The 18,761-nt window shown below is 54.3% G+C and overlaps 1 protein-coding gene across 2 annotated transcripts; it reads right to left on the bottom strand.

The window, feature by feature from the left end:
• Positions 1–11,444: 11,444 nt before the first annotated feature.
• Adra2b (adrenoceptor alpha 2B) lies at positions 11,445–15,701 on the bottom strand. 2 transcript variants are annotated; one of them, XM_060371395.1, is made up of 2 exons: positions 13,616–15,701; positions 11,445–13,196 (listed from the first exon to the last, which is right to left on the bottom strand). In XM_060371395.1, exons 1-2 carry the CDS (start codon positions 14,959–14,961, stop codon positions 13,154–13,156), a joined length of 1,389 nt encoding a protein of 462 aa, XP_060227378.1. In that variant the 5' UTR covers positions 14,962–15,701; the 3' UTR covers positions 11,445–13,153. The 2 variants fall into 2 exon arrangements, with proteins under 2 accessions (XP_060227378.1, XP_021512780.2); XM_021657105.2 differs by having other exon boundaries at positions 11,445–15,701.
• Positions 15,702–18,761: the final 3,060 nt, after the last annotated feature.

Raw genomic sequence — 18,761 nt, forward strand, 5'->3', positions numbered from 1 at the left:
CCATGAGTCCTGGCTGTTAAAAATAACTGGCCCCTTCATCATCCCGACAGCAGCACTCTGGGACAATGTGTTCCAAGGTCCGGGCTGCTCTCTAGGGACTGTGTAACAGGCAAGAAGAGCTAGGGACACTCTCAGCAACAAGGAAGACTCCACCAGACTTCCCAGAAACACCTCCGTCCTCCTTCCCGCCCTTCCTGGGTACTATGTCAGTGGCAGGAATCCTGGGTTCCTGGGCTACCAGGGGACATGGCTACTGTGGGGTCCATAGACCATTCCTAGTGACTGGAAAGAAGACACATGGCCTCCTCCTCATGGTCCCCAAATGGCCTGACCTGTGACCACAGGCCTTTACAGAGGGTCTCTCAGTTGTAGTAGTGCAGGTTAAGAGGCAGAGGGGGGCTGGTTTGAAATCCTAGCACAACCCTGACTCTAGTGTGATCTGGAGGAAGTGATTTAACCTTCCTGTACCCCGATTCCCTCACTGACGGGACATGTGGGTGTCCGAGGCACAGCCGTGTAAGTAACTGTGCAGGCTAGATGGCTCCGTATGCTTCTCAATGCAGTGTCTGATGGTGGGGGAATGCTCAAAAAAAAAAAAAAAAAAAAAAAACCCAGGGTTGTTATGATGACAGCACCATGGTTATGGACACTGGCAATGGGGTGGAATTTGAAATCCTGCCTTCTCTATTGGCCAGCTGTGTGGCTTTGAATGAGTTGTTTGACCTTTCTGATCCCTAACTTCCTAGCCTGCAAAAACGGAATGATGTCACGTACCTCCTGGAGCCTTGGCAGAGTTCCTCAGTTGGTTACTTTAAGGAACATACTCAGCACCAGAGAAGCGTGCAAGGCCTGTTGGGATCGTCAGTGCTGAGACTAGACATGGGTGTGCTGGGCTTCCTGGGGTGGAAGGGTGGCTCCTTGGGCCATGTTTCTTCAGGCCCTTTCTGCCTACATATGCTTGTGTATATGCATGCACACACACACGTGTACACACACATGTGCATACAACCCATAATGGTTAGAGGCCCTGCCATCCCCGTCACCCACCTTCCTGTTACCCTAATGTGCTGTAAGCAAGAAACAGGGGCAACAGAGGAAGAGACAATCTGGCTTGGAATCCAGAGAGAGGGGAAAGAAGAGGAGAGCAGAGGAGGGTGGGAAAAGGGAGGGTTCAGGACAAGTGAGAAAAGACAGCAGTGACCGATCATCACTGAGAAGTGAGGGAGGCGAGAAGGACCTATTGAAAGACCCCAACAGGGCTAAGGGTCTGCTAGGAAACCCTGAGGGGGTTCAGGGACAGTGATGGAGTCTGGGGAGCCACAGACAGCCTGTCTCCCCTGCAAGCAGGGCTTTTATCTGAGGATGGGTAATGTGTCGTCATGACAACAGTTGTCACAGTAGGGTAATGACTGGTGAATAATACAGGGAAGAGGTGGCAAGACTGGAGATAACCGTAGCCCAGGGATGGAGCTTGGAGACAGCTCGCCTCCCACCCTGTCCTACTTCAGACCCAGCCTCCACTTAGCCAGGGCATCCCCAACCCAAGTTTCAACCCTAGTATTGCCCTTTTGAGCCACAGCCTCAGGCTTTTCTGTGTCTAGGGCACATCCTGCCTAAGGATGGCAAGTGAGCCGGGGGGGTTGGGGGGTGTGTGGCATGCAGACATCTCTGAACCAAGCACCAAAATATATCCCTTGCTCTGGGCCTTAGCATAAAGGTACAGCAGACACCTCATGTCTCAACTGCCAACAGCAAAGGGTCAGAGATCACACCTGTGGGTGAAAAGAGCAAAAGCTGAGAATGTTTCACCCACTGGCTGCCCACAGATATTGTACCATTCTGTCCCCTGAGACCCTTAATTCTATTGCAACTCGCTGAATCAGGAGCATATATGTAGTTAGACTTCTGGCTATTTACTGGGTTCTTTTTCTTCATCCCTACACCCTTCTACATCCCCTATCCTTGGGGCTAATTTTTTTTTCTTTTCCTTTTTTTTTTTTTTTTTTGTTTGTTTGTTTGGTTGGTTTGGTTTTGGTTTTTGAAGACAGGGTTTCTCTGTGTAGCCTTGGCTGACCTCGAACTCATAGAGATCTGCCTACCTTTACCCCCCTGAGTGCTAGGATTACAGGTGTGTGCCATCACACAAGGCTCCTTAGAGCAAATCTGATCTTCTTCATCAGCAATCCAGCAAACAGCAACAAACAGCAATCAGTGACAGCATGGGGAGCAGCAGCCGCCCCGCCTCTTTGAGCTCTGGCATTTTATATCCTCTGAAGAGTCTCCAGAATTCCAAACGTAAACTATCCTCAGCTAGAAAAATCACACCTGTGCCAGAGCACGAGACAAATCATAGTTAGCTACTGTGGCCAGTCTGAAGCAGCCCCATATCCCATACCTGGGATTGAAACAAAAACATTCACATAACATTTCTATGTTTTTAAGGAAACCAAAATTCTCACTACACATATATGCAGAGTAACTGCGGGACCAAAGCTTCTGAGTGTGTGGGCTTAGTACCTTAGAGGTCAAGGCTTAGGGGTCCTAGCTGCCTTCCAGCTTGGGTTGCTGCAGGCCTGAGCCGTGGAATCCAGAGATGTCCTTTTCTCCTCCATCCTCTGGGTTATTGGCCTCCCACCCAAAAAGCCTCCAGGACACTGGCATCAGTGTGGCCGGTTAAAGCGGAATGAGATCTCCAACTCCAAGGAGTGCTGAGGCCAGCAGGGCAGGGTGAAAGCAACGGGGACCAGCAGGAGGCCATGTCTGAGACTGTATCCCAGTCTCTGCAAGGATGAGGTTCTGCATGCTACAAGCCTGAACCCCATGCCTGGAGCCCAGAGCTCTGCCTGGCTGGCGTCAGGGTGACGGCCAAGGGAGGCTCTTCACACCCAGAGGCCCATCCCTCAGGAGCCTCCTTGAGGATTGGGGCCCAGACCCCTGTGACTCCCTAAAATTATCCTCAGAGCCTGGGAAAGCTGCCAAGGGTGGGGCGGGGCCTAATGGAAAGAGGAAAGAGCCTGGATGGGGGCTTCCAAACACTGGAGAGAGAGACAGAGACAGAGACGGAAAGACACAGACAGACACAGAGACAGAGACACAGGGAGAGACAGAGACAGAAAGTGTGATTGCTAAGCTAAAACTGCATTACGGAAGGCAAGGCTGAGGAAATAGGAGGCTTCTAGGGTTCGTCCATAGACGTTATTAAACACGAAGAGGAAAAGGAGAAAAGACAGGGAACTGGCCAGCAGGCCTCTCCGCTTGTCCCCCTCGGTTCTGGACCCCTCGTGCTCCCTGCAGCTGTGGGCGACAAGGAGGGGCCCTGCTTACCTCTTGAAGGCTCTCTCCCATCTCCAGACCAGCTGTGGTCAGAAGACGGCAGACAACAGGGACTGGCATGAGTATGAGAAGACCTGCCCTACCTGCCTCGCCAAAGACCCGGCACGGCCAGCCAGCCAGGAATCCAGAGGTCTCCACTCCGCAGAGGCTCTCTAAGGGCTGAGAGAGGAGGCCAGAAAGCAGGGCACAGGGAAAGGAGGCTCCCTAGTGGTAGGTGGCCTTGGGCTGGCCTTGGGAGAACTAAGGTGCCAAGGGAGCTGTGAGGGCAGAGTAAAAGCAGTTGGAGCCTTCTAGGGTCTCTGGGCAGAGTCTGGCAAGCTGTGCCCAGGGCCCGCAGTATGCTTGTTCCCAGGATGACCGCCAGGCACCTTGCGTGCCTGGCCCCCTCTTGCAGTGTCAGGGAGCCTGGTGGGCAGCTGTGGGAGGTAAAGCAGCATGATGTGATGGCGGTCTGCTGGGTACCCACAGGTCTGTGCCAACTGCTGCTGACCCCTCCTCCAGGGTGCTGTGGGCAGAGAAGGTGTCACTAAAGGGATTAAACATATACAGATCAAAGCCAAACCTGGGAGCATGTGGCCCAAGCCAAGCCCCTGAACACCAACCCTGCTCTACTCTGGGCATTTCCAGAAAACACCAAAGGACCACAGGTAAGGTCTTTGGAACCGGACCCTCTTGCCTTCCCTGAAGAAATCTCCTCTCCTGCTACCTAAGGATATACCTCAGAGAGCCAGGGAGTATGTAGAGAGGAGGAGAACACTGAAGGTCCCACCAAGTTCTATGACTCGAACTAGACCACAGAACAACAGCCTGAGAGATATGGGGTCAGGAAAGAAGATAAACAAACAAGCTTGCTGGCTGCCTTTGCAGAGACACTCTCCTCCCTGACTCCTCTTCCTGTCTGCCTCAATAGTCAATTCACATCCAAGAGCCCCCTCCAGATACATTCTTCCCCACTTCCTGGATACAAGAGCCCCTGACATCCCAACAAACTTTCAGTCAGCTGAGCTGCTGCTGGGCCTCACCCTGCCCTGTCTCCTGCTCCTAGGAGGCAGCTCATGACAGGAGCAAGCCCACACTAAGTCAGAGGCTGGCTAGCATGTTCCCAGCTCCATCACCAAACCCTCCTGCCCCCAGTGCCGTCTTCCTCCACCCTAAGCTCACATCCTACAGCTACCCACGGGGACCTGCCTTCCTCCAAGTGTGCCCACTCTGGAGCCTTCAAAGCTCCAGAGCCTTGGCACCGACGACACCCTCGTGCCCTTCACTGTTGGGGTACATGGGAATGTTGGCTCCCTCCGAGGTCCATTAGGCCAGTATGAAGCTGAGCACACTGGAGCCCTCAGGCACAAAGGGATCCAGGCGTCTATGTGGATGCAACTCCTGACTATTCAGGTGGCTCCTGAGCCAGCTGTCCATGCTGTAACGTCAGGCAAGAGGAGGACTGCACGGCAGAGGTCTCCATCAAGCCTCTACCGGCCCCACGCCACACGGTGTACCGTGGCAATGTGAAGCTGGGCTGTGCAGGGACTTGGGCTCCCGCCCTCTGCTCGACCCACTCAGCAGACATGGCATCTGCTTCTTGCTCAAATCCATCTCTGGAGGCTTCAACTGTTCCCCACCCCTGAGAGGAATTCTCACAAATATGGCTTCCTCCATCTCACTACACTTCCAGAGATATGTTGGCACTCTAAGAGATGGTTTCAGCAACAGCTCTCATGCATCACACGGGGTCTTGGGTACTCAGTAAATAAGATGTCCAAATATCTTGGGAGCACACTGATAGGGACACTGGATTTTGAGGATGAGAATCACAGGATTGGTCCATGGCTAGGGAGCACCGGGTAGAAGAGGGATTCGGGGGTTAGGATTCCACTTTTGAGACCCAGTGAGCAACGCTCACCTAGAGGCAGGGAGGTCAGACCATCAGAGACTAGTTCTACATGAGGTCTTGTGCCTCTGTAGCCATCCTTACCTTGTGTCTAGCTTCCTGAGAATGAGATCACCAAGAATTTCCCTTCTTATCTCTAGCCCAGTTGTAGCCAAGAGCCTCACCCTCATTAGTGCCCACCATGCTGCCTGCCTTGTCCTGAGCCACCTGTCTTTCCCCAGACTGCCTGCTCCACCCTGGATTCCTGCCTCAGACTTCTGCTCTGCTTCCTCACTTTCTCATGATCTTGAGAGTCTCTGATAGACCCTTGCTGCTTCAGCAATATAGGGATCCTAAAAGCTCGAAGGTCAATCTCCTTCACTGCTCCAAATAGCTCGTTCACCACAATGGACTGCCCTTTCTCCCTTCCCCATGAGATGAGGCTGGGATTCCCCACAGAACTCAGAGACAAACCAGGTTTATCTTTCTCTCCAGCAATCATTTGCAAAAGGTTTGCTTGGATCTTAACGCAGTTTTGTCTCTGCTTGCAGAGAAAGTTCTTCAACCTATTACTCATGTCTCTCACGGGCCTGGCATGTGGTCAGGGCACAGAGACACTGATGTAGCACATTAGATATTTCCCTGAGAATCTTCTGATCCTCCACATCGGAGAGAACCTACTGAAATTGTATGTGGGGGGCTCTGGAGCCACAGAATCGAGGTGAGGGAAGACAGATGGGATGGATGGATGGAATTTCAGATGGAATATTCTGGAAGGGTCACCTCCCAGGATACAGAATCCACCCTCCTCTCATCTGGTTGCTGAGCAAAAGATTTTGTCAGGTCTCACCTTGCAGAGGATGCCATTTGCCCCTCACGCCCTATAAGGATGTCCGATAGCTCTTAACTCCCATTAGGTATCCAGGGCCATTCCGATGAGAGAACTGAGATTCAGAGAGGTTTAGTCACTTGCCTGAAGCCACATAGACAGTGAAGAGCAGGGCCAGGTTTGTGGCCAAAGCCTGTACTCTTTCCTTGTTGCTATAGAATAGCCTCATCCATGCTCAGTCTCTCCCAGTCTCCAGCTGGTCTACATCGCCACTCTCTGTGGCCAGTCCTTGCCCTGGTCCTTCTCAAACTCCGTGAGGACAGTTCTTATGCCTCTAGCTCAACCTCAACCAGATGGATCTCCCAGCAGAATCTCCAGGAAACTGTAGGGAACGCAAACCAAAACAGAGAACAAAATACAAACTCTACATCCAAGACATGTCCCCAGAGTCCAGAGTCCCCAGCATCGGACGACTAGTGCCAAGATGGCTCCAGTTTGCTGGACCCGCTCCCAGCCCCCCTAACTCCTCACTGAATGCCTGCCGTGGGGTGAGGGGAGGGGGCTCGAGCCCTGTGTCTACATTATCCACACAGCCTTGTTCTGTGGGACCCTCTGTTGCCAAGGTTTAGGCGAGCTCCACTTTTGCTTAGCCTCACCTGGTCATTCAAAAATATGATCTATGGGAGTGCAATTTCCCTCCCACAAGGTCTCAGCTCACTTCCTGTTCTGCCCCCCCCCACTACCATACAAGTTCTCTTCTAAGCTTACTTTAGACAGTGTTAAGCCCAGCCAGGTGGCCAGGTCCCTGTCCTCAGCTCCCCCTTCTTCTCTCCCTTCCCCGTGGCTCCTGAGACAGCCCTAGGAAGTTATCTGAAGCATGTCCTAGTCCTGGCCCTTCGTCAGTCAAGAAAGAAGAGCAGAGAGGTAAAGGAATTTACCCAAAGTCACCCAGCAATTTGGTAGCCCCGCCTCTGGGCTCCACAGGAGTGTCTAAGGTAGCTAAGGATAACTTCCAAAAGCTGGTAGCTGCATGTCCCTGTAGTCTGAGCCACCAGGGCATCGGAGGAAGAAGGACTCCAGCTGGACCGGCTGTGTCAGAGGCACCTGACAAAGAGAGCTCTAGAAAGGACCCAGTGGAGCCTGCAACCTATGGCTGGGTTGAGCCACCTCCCACCCCAGTGCTGGGAGGAAGGCGAGGAAGGCTGGGTTTAACCCTTACCTCCCCCTCCCCCCAACTGTCCAGGGAATCCGAGTGGCAGGCCTTACAGGCCTCTCACGCTCCCGCCCTCACAGCTGCAGCTGGGACGGGCTGGGAAAGGGACACAGGGACACCTGGGTCCCCTTGGTCACGGCCCAGCCCTTTTCCCTCTTGAAGTAGCCCCAGGTCCCCATGGGAGTGGGGGTGGGGAGGGGTTGTCATTCCATGGAGCCCTGCAGCCTTGAGATTGGAAAGACCCCCCCCCCCCTTAGCTCCAAAGGGGTCCTGGACTCTTATCAGGGAAGCCAAAGACACCCCTTATACCCAGGCCTGGCCCCACACCTCCCCCGCCTGCTCGTCCTGCTCTGGAGCCCAGAGCCCCAGAGGGAGGCAGAAAGGACAGAAATAGCCCCAACTTTCCAGGGAGAGTAGCACTCTGTTGGTCTGTAAACTGTTCCGGTTCCCTCACAGCCACCACATGTCCATAGAGGTCCGTAGAGCCTGCAGGGCCCCTGAAGGCCCAGCCTTATCTCTCTGGGTAAGGAAGAAGTCAGAGGGTCCAGAGGAGGCAGGGAGGCTGAGTGGAGGGTGTAATCCTCAAAGATAAGAAGGGTCAGAAAAAGAAGAAAGAAAAGGGAGGAGGCACAGGAGCTAAAATCCCAGGAGTAGAGGGAGGGTGGTGATGGGTCTCTCCCTTGGAAATCACTGCTAATCAATAGGTGGCCACAAGGCCAAGCCAAGGGCAGAAGCCTTTGGCCCAGAGCCTGGGTAGGGTGTGAGAAGATCAGAGCCCACAAGCTGGGGAGGGTGCGCACTGACACCGGCTCCTTCTAGTGCTGGCCTCCTGACAGCATCCTTCCCCAGACGGATGGAAGAGGGACGGATACAGAGCACAAAGAATCCCAGAAGCTAATTTTAGCCTCGTGCGCCCCACCTCCCCTGCTGACAGTGAGCAGAGACTGGAAGGTGGGGGTTCGCACCCCTGCCTGGCCTCCTGCTTTAAATGGGAGCATCACAGGCAGGGTCTACCCCCAAACTACAAAGTGACACAGCCAGAGAGACCCTACAGCTCACCCAGGGACAGGCTCTGGGCACTGCTGAGAACGCTGAGGCCAGGGTCATAGGTTGTGTGAGTCCCTGTCTCGGCTCTGGTCAGTAAGTCCTCATTCTACCTCAGTTCCTTCACCAATGACACAGGGATAATAATAACACCATCTCAGGCAAAGCGTGTTACGTCCTGAACCCCCGACAGCTCAGAGCTGTCTTCATTTCTGTCACTACCGCATACTTCAGAGGACTGCAAACAGATCTGTCACTCCAGACTTGGGGCTCAGTTCTTCTCTGAGGTACAAAATCGAGGCAAACAGCTAGATCCTGACAGGATCAAAGCCCTGAGAACAACTGATTATTAACGCAACTGATTAATATGAAGGATCCCCATGACTGGACCTTCCAGGGAGGCAGGAGGAGGAGGGCAGAGAGGAGGCAATGGGCTGGAGAACTGTGGGACCAGAGAGGCAAGCGACCCTCCATGGGTAGGCAAAGACATGGAAGCATAGAGAAGGATGAAACCTTTCTCAAGGAAGCTCAGAACTATGGCCTGGGCAACCCACCTCCCCACTGAGATTTTGTGGAAACACACACCCCACAGCAGCCCTGCCACCCAGGGTGACCAGGTCCCATGAGCAGATTCCCCGGCCTCAAAGGTTGTCCTATATCAGCTCTAGCCAGGAAGAGGTTCCGGCAGCTGCCCCACTTACAGGCTGGTCCTCTGGTGGCTTTCCTGGCACACATGTGCCCAATGTAGGCCACACAGGCCTTGGTGAGGGGCTTGGGCCTGATTACCCACAAGACTCCCCTTGGATCCAGAACAGCCTTCTGTCTGGGCAGGTGGTCCAGGGTGCTCTAAATAGGAATTCTCAAGAGCACGGACCGATTCTGAAGCCCTCGCCAGGGGAATTCCCATGTGATGGGGATATGTTCCCACAAAGCAGGGGCAGCTGGAGGTGGGGGGCCTGCTTCTTTAACTGAATTCTGGGGTGGGACCACCCCTCTGTCATAAAAAAGGGTCTTCTGAAGGCTCTTCTACCAAGCAAACTGCAGAGGCCCCTTGTTGGCACTATGGCCACTACCCATGTCATCACTTTATTTGCAAGAGTTTTTTCCCCTATATCTGCATCTCCTTACCAACCTAGTGGTCCACAGATAGGCTCAGAGAGATCAGGAATGGGATATGAAGGAAAGGAAAGGAAAATGAAGAGCAGCACCAAAACTGACTCCAGCCCCACCCAACTAGCCGTGTGGGCCTGAGTGAGTCCTGAGAATCAAGGCAGCAAAACGAGGTGTGCCCAGCCCAGGACCTGGCAGACCTTTCCTGAACACAGGCCTACTGCTCCTTGACTCTGCATGGACAGCAATTCCTTCACTGAGAAGTTTCAGTACTAGGCTACAGGGATGGCTCAGTGATTGAGAGCACGTGTTCTTGCAGAGAACCCAGGTTTGATTCCTTGCACCCACATAGCAACTTAAAAAAATAAATAAACCTGTAACTCCAGTTCCAGGGTATGCCATGCCTTCTTCTAATCTCCATGGGTGCCAGGCATGTCAGGCAGGCAAGACACTCATACACTTTCCATTTTAAAGGAATTAGGTTATGCTGGGCTACCTGGGTGCTAGCTCCAGCTCTTGCCACTATATGTGTCTGTACGATGCCACCCGAGGCAAGTGACCTTCCCTTTCTGGGCCCTCAGAACTAGGCCCTCAACAGAGTTGGCAGAAGTGGAAAGCCTGAGGCACACAGACTACCTCCTAGGTATTTGGTGTCAGTGACAGACATGAACAATCAATCCCAGCACCACAGCCTACTGAAATACTGAATGCAGCTGACTCCCGGCCTCAGAACCGCCATACCACCACTGTTGAGAGAGACAGAGACAGAAAGGGGCAGGGGGCAAATTCCTCAGCCTGGATGTCATAATTGTATGGTTCCACGTTTCAGTTGGGCGACCTTGTGTCTCAGTTTCCTCTCTTGTAAAATGACCACACATAGCAAGAGCACGTGGGTTAAATGAGATTTAAGTAAGACTTATCGGTTTGCACTAGGACTCTTTAGCCCTACTCCAGCAGGGTGACCTCATGCCTCCATTCCCAGAGATCAGTGGCCATCTACTCCCAGGCCCTTTGCAGCCTCTTAAGTGACAGAATGATGTGGTCCAACAGAGAGATCAGGGCCTTGAGTGACCCTGTGGTCAGTGCACCTTTCTGAGTTTTATTTCCCTGATGAGATGGGGAAATGCCGGTATGAGGCTCTAGAGTCCTCAGAGCTGGCTGCCCTGCTGGGGAAGAGCCAGGAACAGGGCAGGGAAGGGCTTTCTTGTTAGATTAGCAGCAAACCTCATGTCCACTGATGGCAGTGGACACACAGGCATTTCTGGTGACTGCCCCTAGCAGATACATGGACCTAAAGAAAGTAATGAAGATGGGGAAAGTGTAGATTGGAGAAAATGTGGGAGCAGAGCATCCCCGTACCTTAGATCACTCACTGCTCCCCCCTCTATCCTCCCTAGTGCCTCCAGAGGGATCTACAGAGGGCCTCGGCCCTGTCGGTGACCTCCAGACTCCAGTTTGATGGCTCTCTCCTTGCTCTTGGAACCCGTCAGCTGCCTCTTCTGCCCTCTCTGAGGCAGAATGGCTTGGGCTTCGGGCACCTCACCAGGCCTCCCAGCTTGGAGAGCTGAGTGTCCATTTGGGATAGCTGAAGAGAAGCATCTCCATTGTGCTCACCTGGACCTAACCAAGCATAGCTGCTGTGTATACAGCGCTCCACAGTGGCCTGCCCTCAGTGGCACCTTTGCTTCCCAGGACCACGCAGCAGGGAATTCCAAACTGTCTCCCCATAGCATCAACTCTACGTGGCCTTCCCCTGCCTCAGACACTTTTTCACCTGGCCACTTTGTGCATTCCTGCTCTAAGACCCAGCCCAGCCCAAATGCCACCTCCTCAGGGACACCTGCTCTTCTCTCTTCTCTCCCTTGCAGGTCAGCTGGTCTCACCGACTTGTGCTCAGTAAGAATACTGTGAGGATGAAAAAGAGTCAGAAAGGTTGGGCAGAGAGTAGAACTTGCCCTAGGAGGGAGACTCAGCTCATCAGGCTGACACTCAAGGAATCCAAGAGTGACCTAACTTCTCCAGGCAACCCTTTAGACACAGGACTCATCTTGCTTATTACAAAATAACCTTTATTGATAAAATAGTTCAGAGTCTTAGAAACACCTGCATATCACAACAGGGGGCCTGGGTCCCAAGGAGCATCCCCAAGATCAGCCAGCAGATGGTTACAAATCAGCCCCTCAGCTGGTGGCACATGCCTTTAGTTCCAGCACTTGGGAGGCAGAGGCAGGTGGATCTCTGTGAGTTCAAGGCCAGCCTGGTCTAGGGAGTGTGAGTTCCAGGACAGCCAGGGCTACACAGAGAAAATGTGTCTCCAAAAAAACTAAAACCAATCAAACAAACAAACAAACAAAAAAATCAGCCCCCAGCCACACCCAAATCAATGTCCTGGCCTCACAACTACAGCCAACCAACCCAGGACCAAGCTGGACAGTCTTCCTTTCTAGGAGGGATTCTATCTGGTACCCACTATTGTCTCTACTTGTGAAAACTCCCTTAGCACCTTCCAAATCTGATCAATCCATCCTGGACTAATAGGCTGCTTGGCTTAAGCCGTCCCTTCCCAGAGGCTAAGAGGTCTGTTGCCCAAGCTACAGGTGCCCTTACAGGTGCCCAGTCACTCTGAGGAGCACTTCCAAAGTTGGGGAGACAATCAGGAGGCAGAGGCGCCCCGGTGCACAGCCATATCACTGTGAGGGTTCTTAACAGCCAGAGAGACGTGCTTCTGGGCTAGGGCAGAATTAGTTATGTCTCCACAGGCCCACATGGGGTTCAGGGAGTTGTCCGGGCCCTGCAGAGGGTGGCTCTGCTCTAGCCCTAGCACTCCACCTGAGGATCTCATCTCAGACTGCTTCCTTGATGTGAGTATTTTTAGCTTAGGGAAACGATTTGCCTGCTCGATGACAAAGGACTTATCCCCTAATGGGGCTGGTACCAAGCCACTGAAAACTGTTGGTGTTACAGGTAACGGATGGAGAAGCCGACATCAGCATAATAGCGCCAACCTTTTCAGGCACAAGAATGTATTCTCAAAGAAATTCTGGAATTCACCTCAACCCACTTCCAGTTTGGGGTAGGAATTCACACACCCCAAGCACAGAACAAAAGTCTACAGGAAGGCTCACAGCGGTAAACACACAGGAAAGGGATTTTTATATCACCAGATAATCACATTTGCTGGCTCTCTAGCGCTTTTCCCCCATGGAGCTCAAAGCTCTCTGCAAAGCCTTTCATCTCCCTGCCACAAGTAGGCGGCAGGCAATTGTCGCCCTGCTCTTTGCAAGGGTGAATGCCAATGATCAGGAGCCCCTATTGAGGCTGAGGCCAGACTTCCAGACCCCCTCTCCCCCGGCATCCACATGCCCACTTGCCTCCCAGAGGGATGCTGAGAAAACCAACCCATGCTTCTAGCCTTAAAAGAGCTACAAATCTAAACAGAACAATGCTAGCCCATAACTACCCCATCCCAGTAGTCAATGAACCACAGGTGCTCAACATGGGTGAATCATCTTCATTTCATCCTCTTTCTCAACATCAGGTCCTCCTGGGACATGCAGAAGACTGGCGTCCTGCTCTTTGAAGGGCATGAGGAAGATCAAGGCTGGGGATGTAGCTCAGTTGGTTGAATGCTTGCCTAGCATGCTTGAAGCCTGGAATCCAATCCCCTGTATCACAAAAACCAGGCATGGTGGTGAACACCTGTAATGCTAACACTGGGGAAGGTGACGGCAGGATTACCAGAATTTCAAGATCATCCTTAGGCTGCACAGCAAGTCTGAGACTGATCTGGGCTAGAAGACCTGTCTCAAAAAATAAAAATAAAAATAAAACAAACAAACAACAAGAACAACAAAACCACCACAAGTGGCCTGCCAAGGCACAGGGGGTCTCCAGGAAAGGGAAGCCTGCCTGTTGGCTTACAGGTGGCTGGTAGGGAGGTATTCTATTCCTGTCTGTCCTTGGCCACATTTGGAAAGGTCCAAGCTACCCTTGCTCAGGAGAGAGTAGGGAAAAGTTACCCCACAGTACAGTCAGCAAGGGGAGGTTTCAAATGGGCCCCTTGGAACAGCACTTTTGTTCTTTCCCCTTTGGGGGGGGCGGAAGGGGGCCTGAGGATGAGGTCTGCAAGTGGGTCCCAGGGAAATGGCCACATAGACTATGGGGGGGGGGGGTGGTCCTGGTACCAACCCAGGCACAGGCAGTGAGCAGGCAGGCTCACCAGGTAGTCCGAGTCCACTGCCGGCAAAGGATCCTGCGAAAGGCACGGCGGAAGTCCTGGTTGAAGATGGTGTAGATAACCGGGTTCAGCGAGCTGTTGCAGTAGCCGATCCAGAAGAAGAACTGGAAGAGGCCATGTGGTACCTTGCAGTGTTGGGGGCAGATGGCCCCCAGGCTGTAGCTGAAGAAGAAAGGGAACCAGCAGACCACAAAGACGCCGATGACCACCGCCAGCACGAAGGTGAACCTCTTCTCTCGGCTCAGCTGTGCCCGCCGGCGCCACCACTGCCCGCTGGCAGCACCCACATTCCTGCCCAGGAGCACCTGGCCACGCAGTGTGGCCAGCACCCGGGAAGCCTGAGGCTGCTGCAAGGCTGGGCCGCACACGGAGGCGGGAGACGCTGGCAGTGTTGGGGGTTCACGTTCTTCCACCTCCTCTTCATCTTCCTCTTCAGCTGCCTCCTCTGCAGTTGCCCCACCAGTGTCCCTCTTCTGGCTCTGGGCTGGTCTGGGAAGGGCAGACCAGCCGGGAGGCAGAGCCCTGGACTCAGCATCTTCAGCGCTCTCCCCCTCCTCCTTCTCTCTTGGAGGCTTGGGGTGTCCATTGGCCTCTCCCACAGAAGACAGAGGAGAGGCCAGGGCGGGCACCTTAGCTGAGGTTGGCGCTCCCCCAACGACAGGACGGGGCTTCTTGGACTCACCTTCCCCTGAGGCCCTCTTGGCCCGGGGACCTCTGCAGTGGCTGCGCTTGGCAATCACGTAGATTCGCAGGTAGACGAGGATCATGATGAGGCAGGGAGCAAAGAAAGAGCCGATGCTGGAAGCCAAGATGTACCAAGCCTCTTGGTTGAGCTCACACTGGGGGAGCCCGCGGGGCTCCGGGCGCTGGTCGCTCTTGTAGATGAGGGGCGGTAGGGAAATGACGGCTGCAATGAGCCACACAGTGAGGATGGTGCATTTGATGCGGCGCGGGGTGCGCTTGGAGTTGTACTCCAATGCTCGGCTCACTGCCCAGTAGCGGTCCAGGCTGATGGCGCACAGGTGCACGATGGAGGAGGTACAGAAGAGCACGTCCAGCGCCAGGTAGACCTCGCACCATGTGCGCCAGAAGTACCAGTAGCCCAGCAGCTCGTTGGCCAGAGAGAAAGGGATGATGAGAGTGGCCACCAGGATGTCGGCGGCCGCCAGGGACACCAGGAACAGGTTTTGTGGTGCGCGGAGCGAGCGGCTGGTCAACACGGCCAGAATGACCAGCGCGTTGCCGAAAATGGTGAAAAGGATGAGAAAGGTGATAACCGACGCGATGGCGGCGGTGGCCTCCACCGAGTAGGGCTCCTGGTAGTCCATGGTGGGGCCGGACGCGTCCAGAGGGACCGGTGCTGGCCAAACCCACGGCGCGTGGGAGACAGCGCCACCCTGGCTCCGCTACTGCTGGGGGTCGTCCCCCCGGCGGTGCAGACGTCCCATAGCCCGCCCGAAAGCGGCCTAGGAGGTCCGGGGACACTCGTGACCAGCCATCCCTCTCCCACAACCTCTCCCACCAGCGCCCGGCGTCTCCGCAGTCTGCCCCAGAGAAGTTTTCCAAGTTGTCCCACCGCCGTCCCGGGACCAGAGGAAAGTCGCGCCGTCGCGCCGCACGGCTGCGGGACGCACAGAAGCGAGCGGGGAAGGCGCAGCCGGCGCTGGGAGAAGGCGCCCTCTCTCCCGGATCCGCGCCTGCACTCCGCGGGCTGAGCAGGGGCGTGGGGAGGAGAGCGAGCGAGGCGGGCGGAGGGAGGAGACGGGGGCGGGAGCTGGAGGAGGGGAGGAGGCGGGGTGGGCGGTCTGACCGAGGGTGGGGGGTGAGGGGGAAGGTGCGCTTTGCGGGGAAAGTGGACCCGCAGCCAGCACCCTTTACTCACCCGGGCCCCAACGCCTTGCTTCTTCCCGCCGCCGCCGCCGCCGCGCAGCCAGGACCCGAGAGCAGGGAGTCTGGGGTCTGCTGTGTTCCGGGAAGGATACGTACAGACCCGGAGCTCGTCTGTCCCGCGAGTCTGGGACGGAGCACCCACCTCTGGGGTGGTAGGTGAGAGCGCACATCGCCTTCAGCAGCCCGACCGCTCTAGAAAGCGCGTAGGGGAGTGTTGGGCGCTTAAGCGTAATAAGCCACACCTCTATTCAGCATCCCAGCGACCGAGAACCTTAGGGGCCGGACCGGAGGGAGGGAGAGTTCCGAACCCCCTTTCCTAAAGCTTCCCCACCCAGGCTCCACTGGGTCCAACTTGCGAGATGCAAGTGTCGCGTCTCTGTGTTGCGAGCGCCCTCTGCTGCCGTCTAAGTGCAGAGCCTGGGGGCCAGCAGCCTCTCGGGTTATAGAGACACCAAAAACGCTGACAGCTCTCCGTGGGAAGTGACCACCCTACGGCCGGCTCAGTTTTCCTCATGAAGAGCAAAAAAGTTAAAGGGGAGAGGGTCAGCTGGAGAGATGGCTCAGAGGCCAAGGGTGCCCCTTGTAGAGAACCCGAGTTCTGGTCCCAGCAGCCACAAGGCAGCTCAAAACTGTAACTCCAACTCCAGGCAGGTATTGACACGCATCTGGCCTCCACCGGTACCTACGCTCCCGTGCACTTACCCATCCGGGGACCCACACTTTAAAACAATTAAGAGGGTTTTTGTTTGTTTTTCGAGACAGGATTTCTCTGTGTAACCCTGGCTGTCCTGGACTCACGTTGTAGACCAGGCTGGCCTCGAACTCACAGAGATCCACCTGCATCTGCCTCCAAGAGTACTGAGGTTACAGGCTTACGCCACCATGCCCGGCTTAAAAACAAACCTTAAAGAGGGAAGCCAGCTTGGGCTCAAGGCAAACGTTTGGAGAGAAGCCTATGGACCAATGAAAAAGGAGGTCCCTCCTCCAGAGCAGCATGAGGAGACCTAGGTCAAGAATGAGACCGCTCTGTAGCTCGGGGAAAAGCTGCTGCTGGTGGCTATGGTGTAGGAAGGAGCTGGCCTTGACCGCTCCAGATGCTCACGCAGCCTCCCTGGTGGCAGCGGGAAGAAGAAACTTCGAAAACTGACTCAGCAGTTAAGAGCACCTGCTGCTCTTGCAGAGGACGGATTTCAGATCCAAGCGCCCGCATGTCAGCTCACAACCGTCTGAAATTCTAGTTCTAGGGTATCCGACAACCTCACCTCACCGCCACAGGCACCAGGCACACACGTGGTGCCTATAAAGACATGCAGGCAAAAAACACTCACACATAAAATAGTAAATCTTAAAAACAAACAAACACTTTGAATAGGCCTTTCCTGACTCCCCCAGCCTCAAGGAGGTTTCTCCACAGCTTGTATGGAAAAAACCAGGCTTTGCATTTATGGCTCCTAGTTCTGAAGGGCATTATATGCATGTATAGAAATTAATCCCTGAAAATAGAGTCCACTCCCAACCCCCACTTCAAGTCAGTGAGTCCACTGGATCTTCACTCCTCATGGCCATCACTGTGCGAGCTGGCATGTGACTTTTGGGTCCCCACAGACTGGTGTAGACACTCTTTTTGCTATTTTATTTGGGTTCTTATATCTCTAACTCCCTTCCAACCCACCTCCCCAACACTAGGTAGGAGAGAAAGAAGTTGGGGGTAAGGGCAGTCTTGAGGCAAGTCCAGTCTTCATCGTCAGAATCTGCGCCAGTTCAGCAAACCAGCAGCCCTGCAATAGCAAACATGGCAACCAGCAGCAAGGAAGCAGCAGCTACTCCTCCTCCTCCTGCCAAGTGCCTCTGGCCCCTCTCAGGTCTCTCCAATTTAGTCCCTCTCAAGAGTCCCCAGAATTCCAAACATAAACAATCTGTAGCTGGCAAAACCACGCCCCTGCTAGGGCATGAGACAATCATAGTTAACAGCTGTGGACAAAGTGAAGCAGCCCCATCTCCCACACCTGGGATTTAAACAAAAACACGTTCACATAACTGGGTTTTTAAAGACACAAAAGCTCACTCAAGACCAGTCTTTCCCCAACTCAGGCTCAGACAGGCAGTGTCCAGACCACCATGCCCAGCCACCTGGGGGCACTTTGAGCCAGGCCTCCTCACCTCAGGCTGTCCTGCCACTAGCTCTCCAGTGAGGTGGAACTGCCACAACCAGAGAGAGGGCCAGAGACACAAATGTGCCCACACCCACTGTGTCTATGGTGCCCTAGAGTGACATCCCTGGAAAGACAGGTGATAGGGGAAAGGTGATTTTGCACATAGGTGATACCATCTTATTCCAAAGAGGGGCAAGCTGGCCGCGGGAACTAGGGAGAAGTGTGACATCCAGGAGCTGAGGCGGTGGCACCGGGTCTCTGGTGGAGGCCTAGCACCTTGTAGCACCTCTCTGCTTTAGGCACCCCCGGGGCTGATCCCACCCTTGTGTGCTTCACATTCTCCCTTCCAAGAGACCCTTATTTCCAGAACACTACGTCACGGTTCTCTGCCTGATGTCACAAGCCTTCGATACAGCTGATGTCGTGGTGACCCCGATCAGAAAATTCTTTCCCTTGCTGCTTTATAACTAAGTTTGCTGCTGTTATGAATTATAATGTAAATGCCTGGTATGCAGGACGTCCGATACGGCACTCCTGTGAGACAGTCGTTCCATCACACACACACAGGAATAGCAACCCACAGGTCGAGAAGCACTGCTCTGTGTGGTTAGCTTCTGTTCCACACTCCGTTCCTCCGGCTACTCCCTCATGCAGTCACTGCTCCCTTCAGTTACTGCTCCCACCCCCCCCTCAGGCTGCCTTCAATCCCCTGTGGTCCCCCCCACACACTCATTCTTTACCCCCTTGGGGTTAGGAATGCATCTGCAGCCTCCCCTCCAGAGCCCCACGAGTCGCCAAGAGCCAGGCCCTGCCTGCGTCCTCTTCCTCAGTAGACTAGGAGTGAAGACAACCCCTTAGCTGTGCAGAACTTTAAGGCACCACTCCTCATCACCCCGTTCCCTCAAAGTCCACCTCAGAGGACCTTGGTCCTATTCACCCCGCAAGGACCCTGCCTTGAGATGTTTTCCTCAGGGAGGCTGCTGCCGACGTCAACACCACAGTGAAGGGCTAGCCCACGGAAGGGGACAGTGGTGTGGAGATCCAGAACCACCGCTTTAACCTTCAATCCTGCATCTAAATTCTGC

The sequence above is a fragment of the Meriones unguiculatus genome, chromosome 18 (genome assembly GCF_030254825.1).
Source record: "Meriones unguiculatus strain TT.TT164.6M chromosome 18, Bangor_MerUng_6.1, whole genome shotgun sequence".
Taxonomy (NCBI): domain Eukaryota; kingdom Metazoa; phylum Chordata; class Mammalia; order Rodentia; family Muridae; genus Meriones; species Meriones unguiculatus.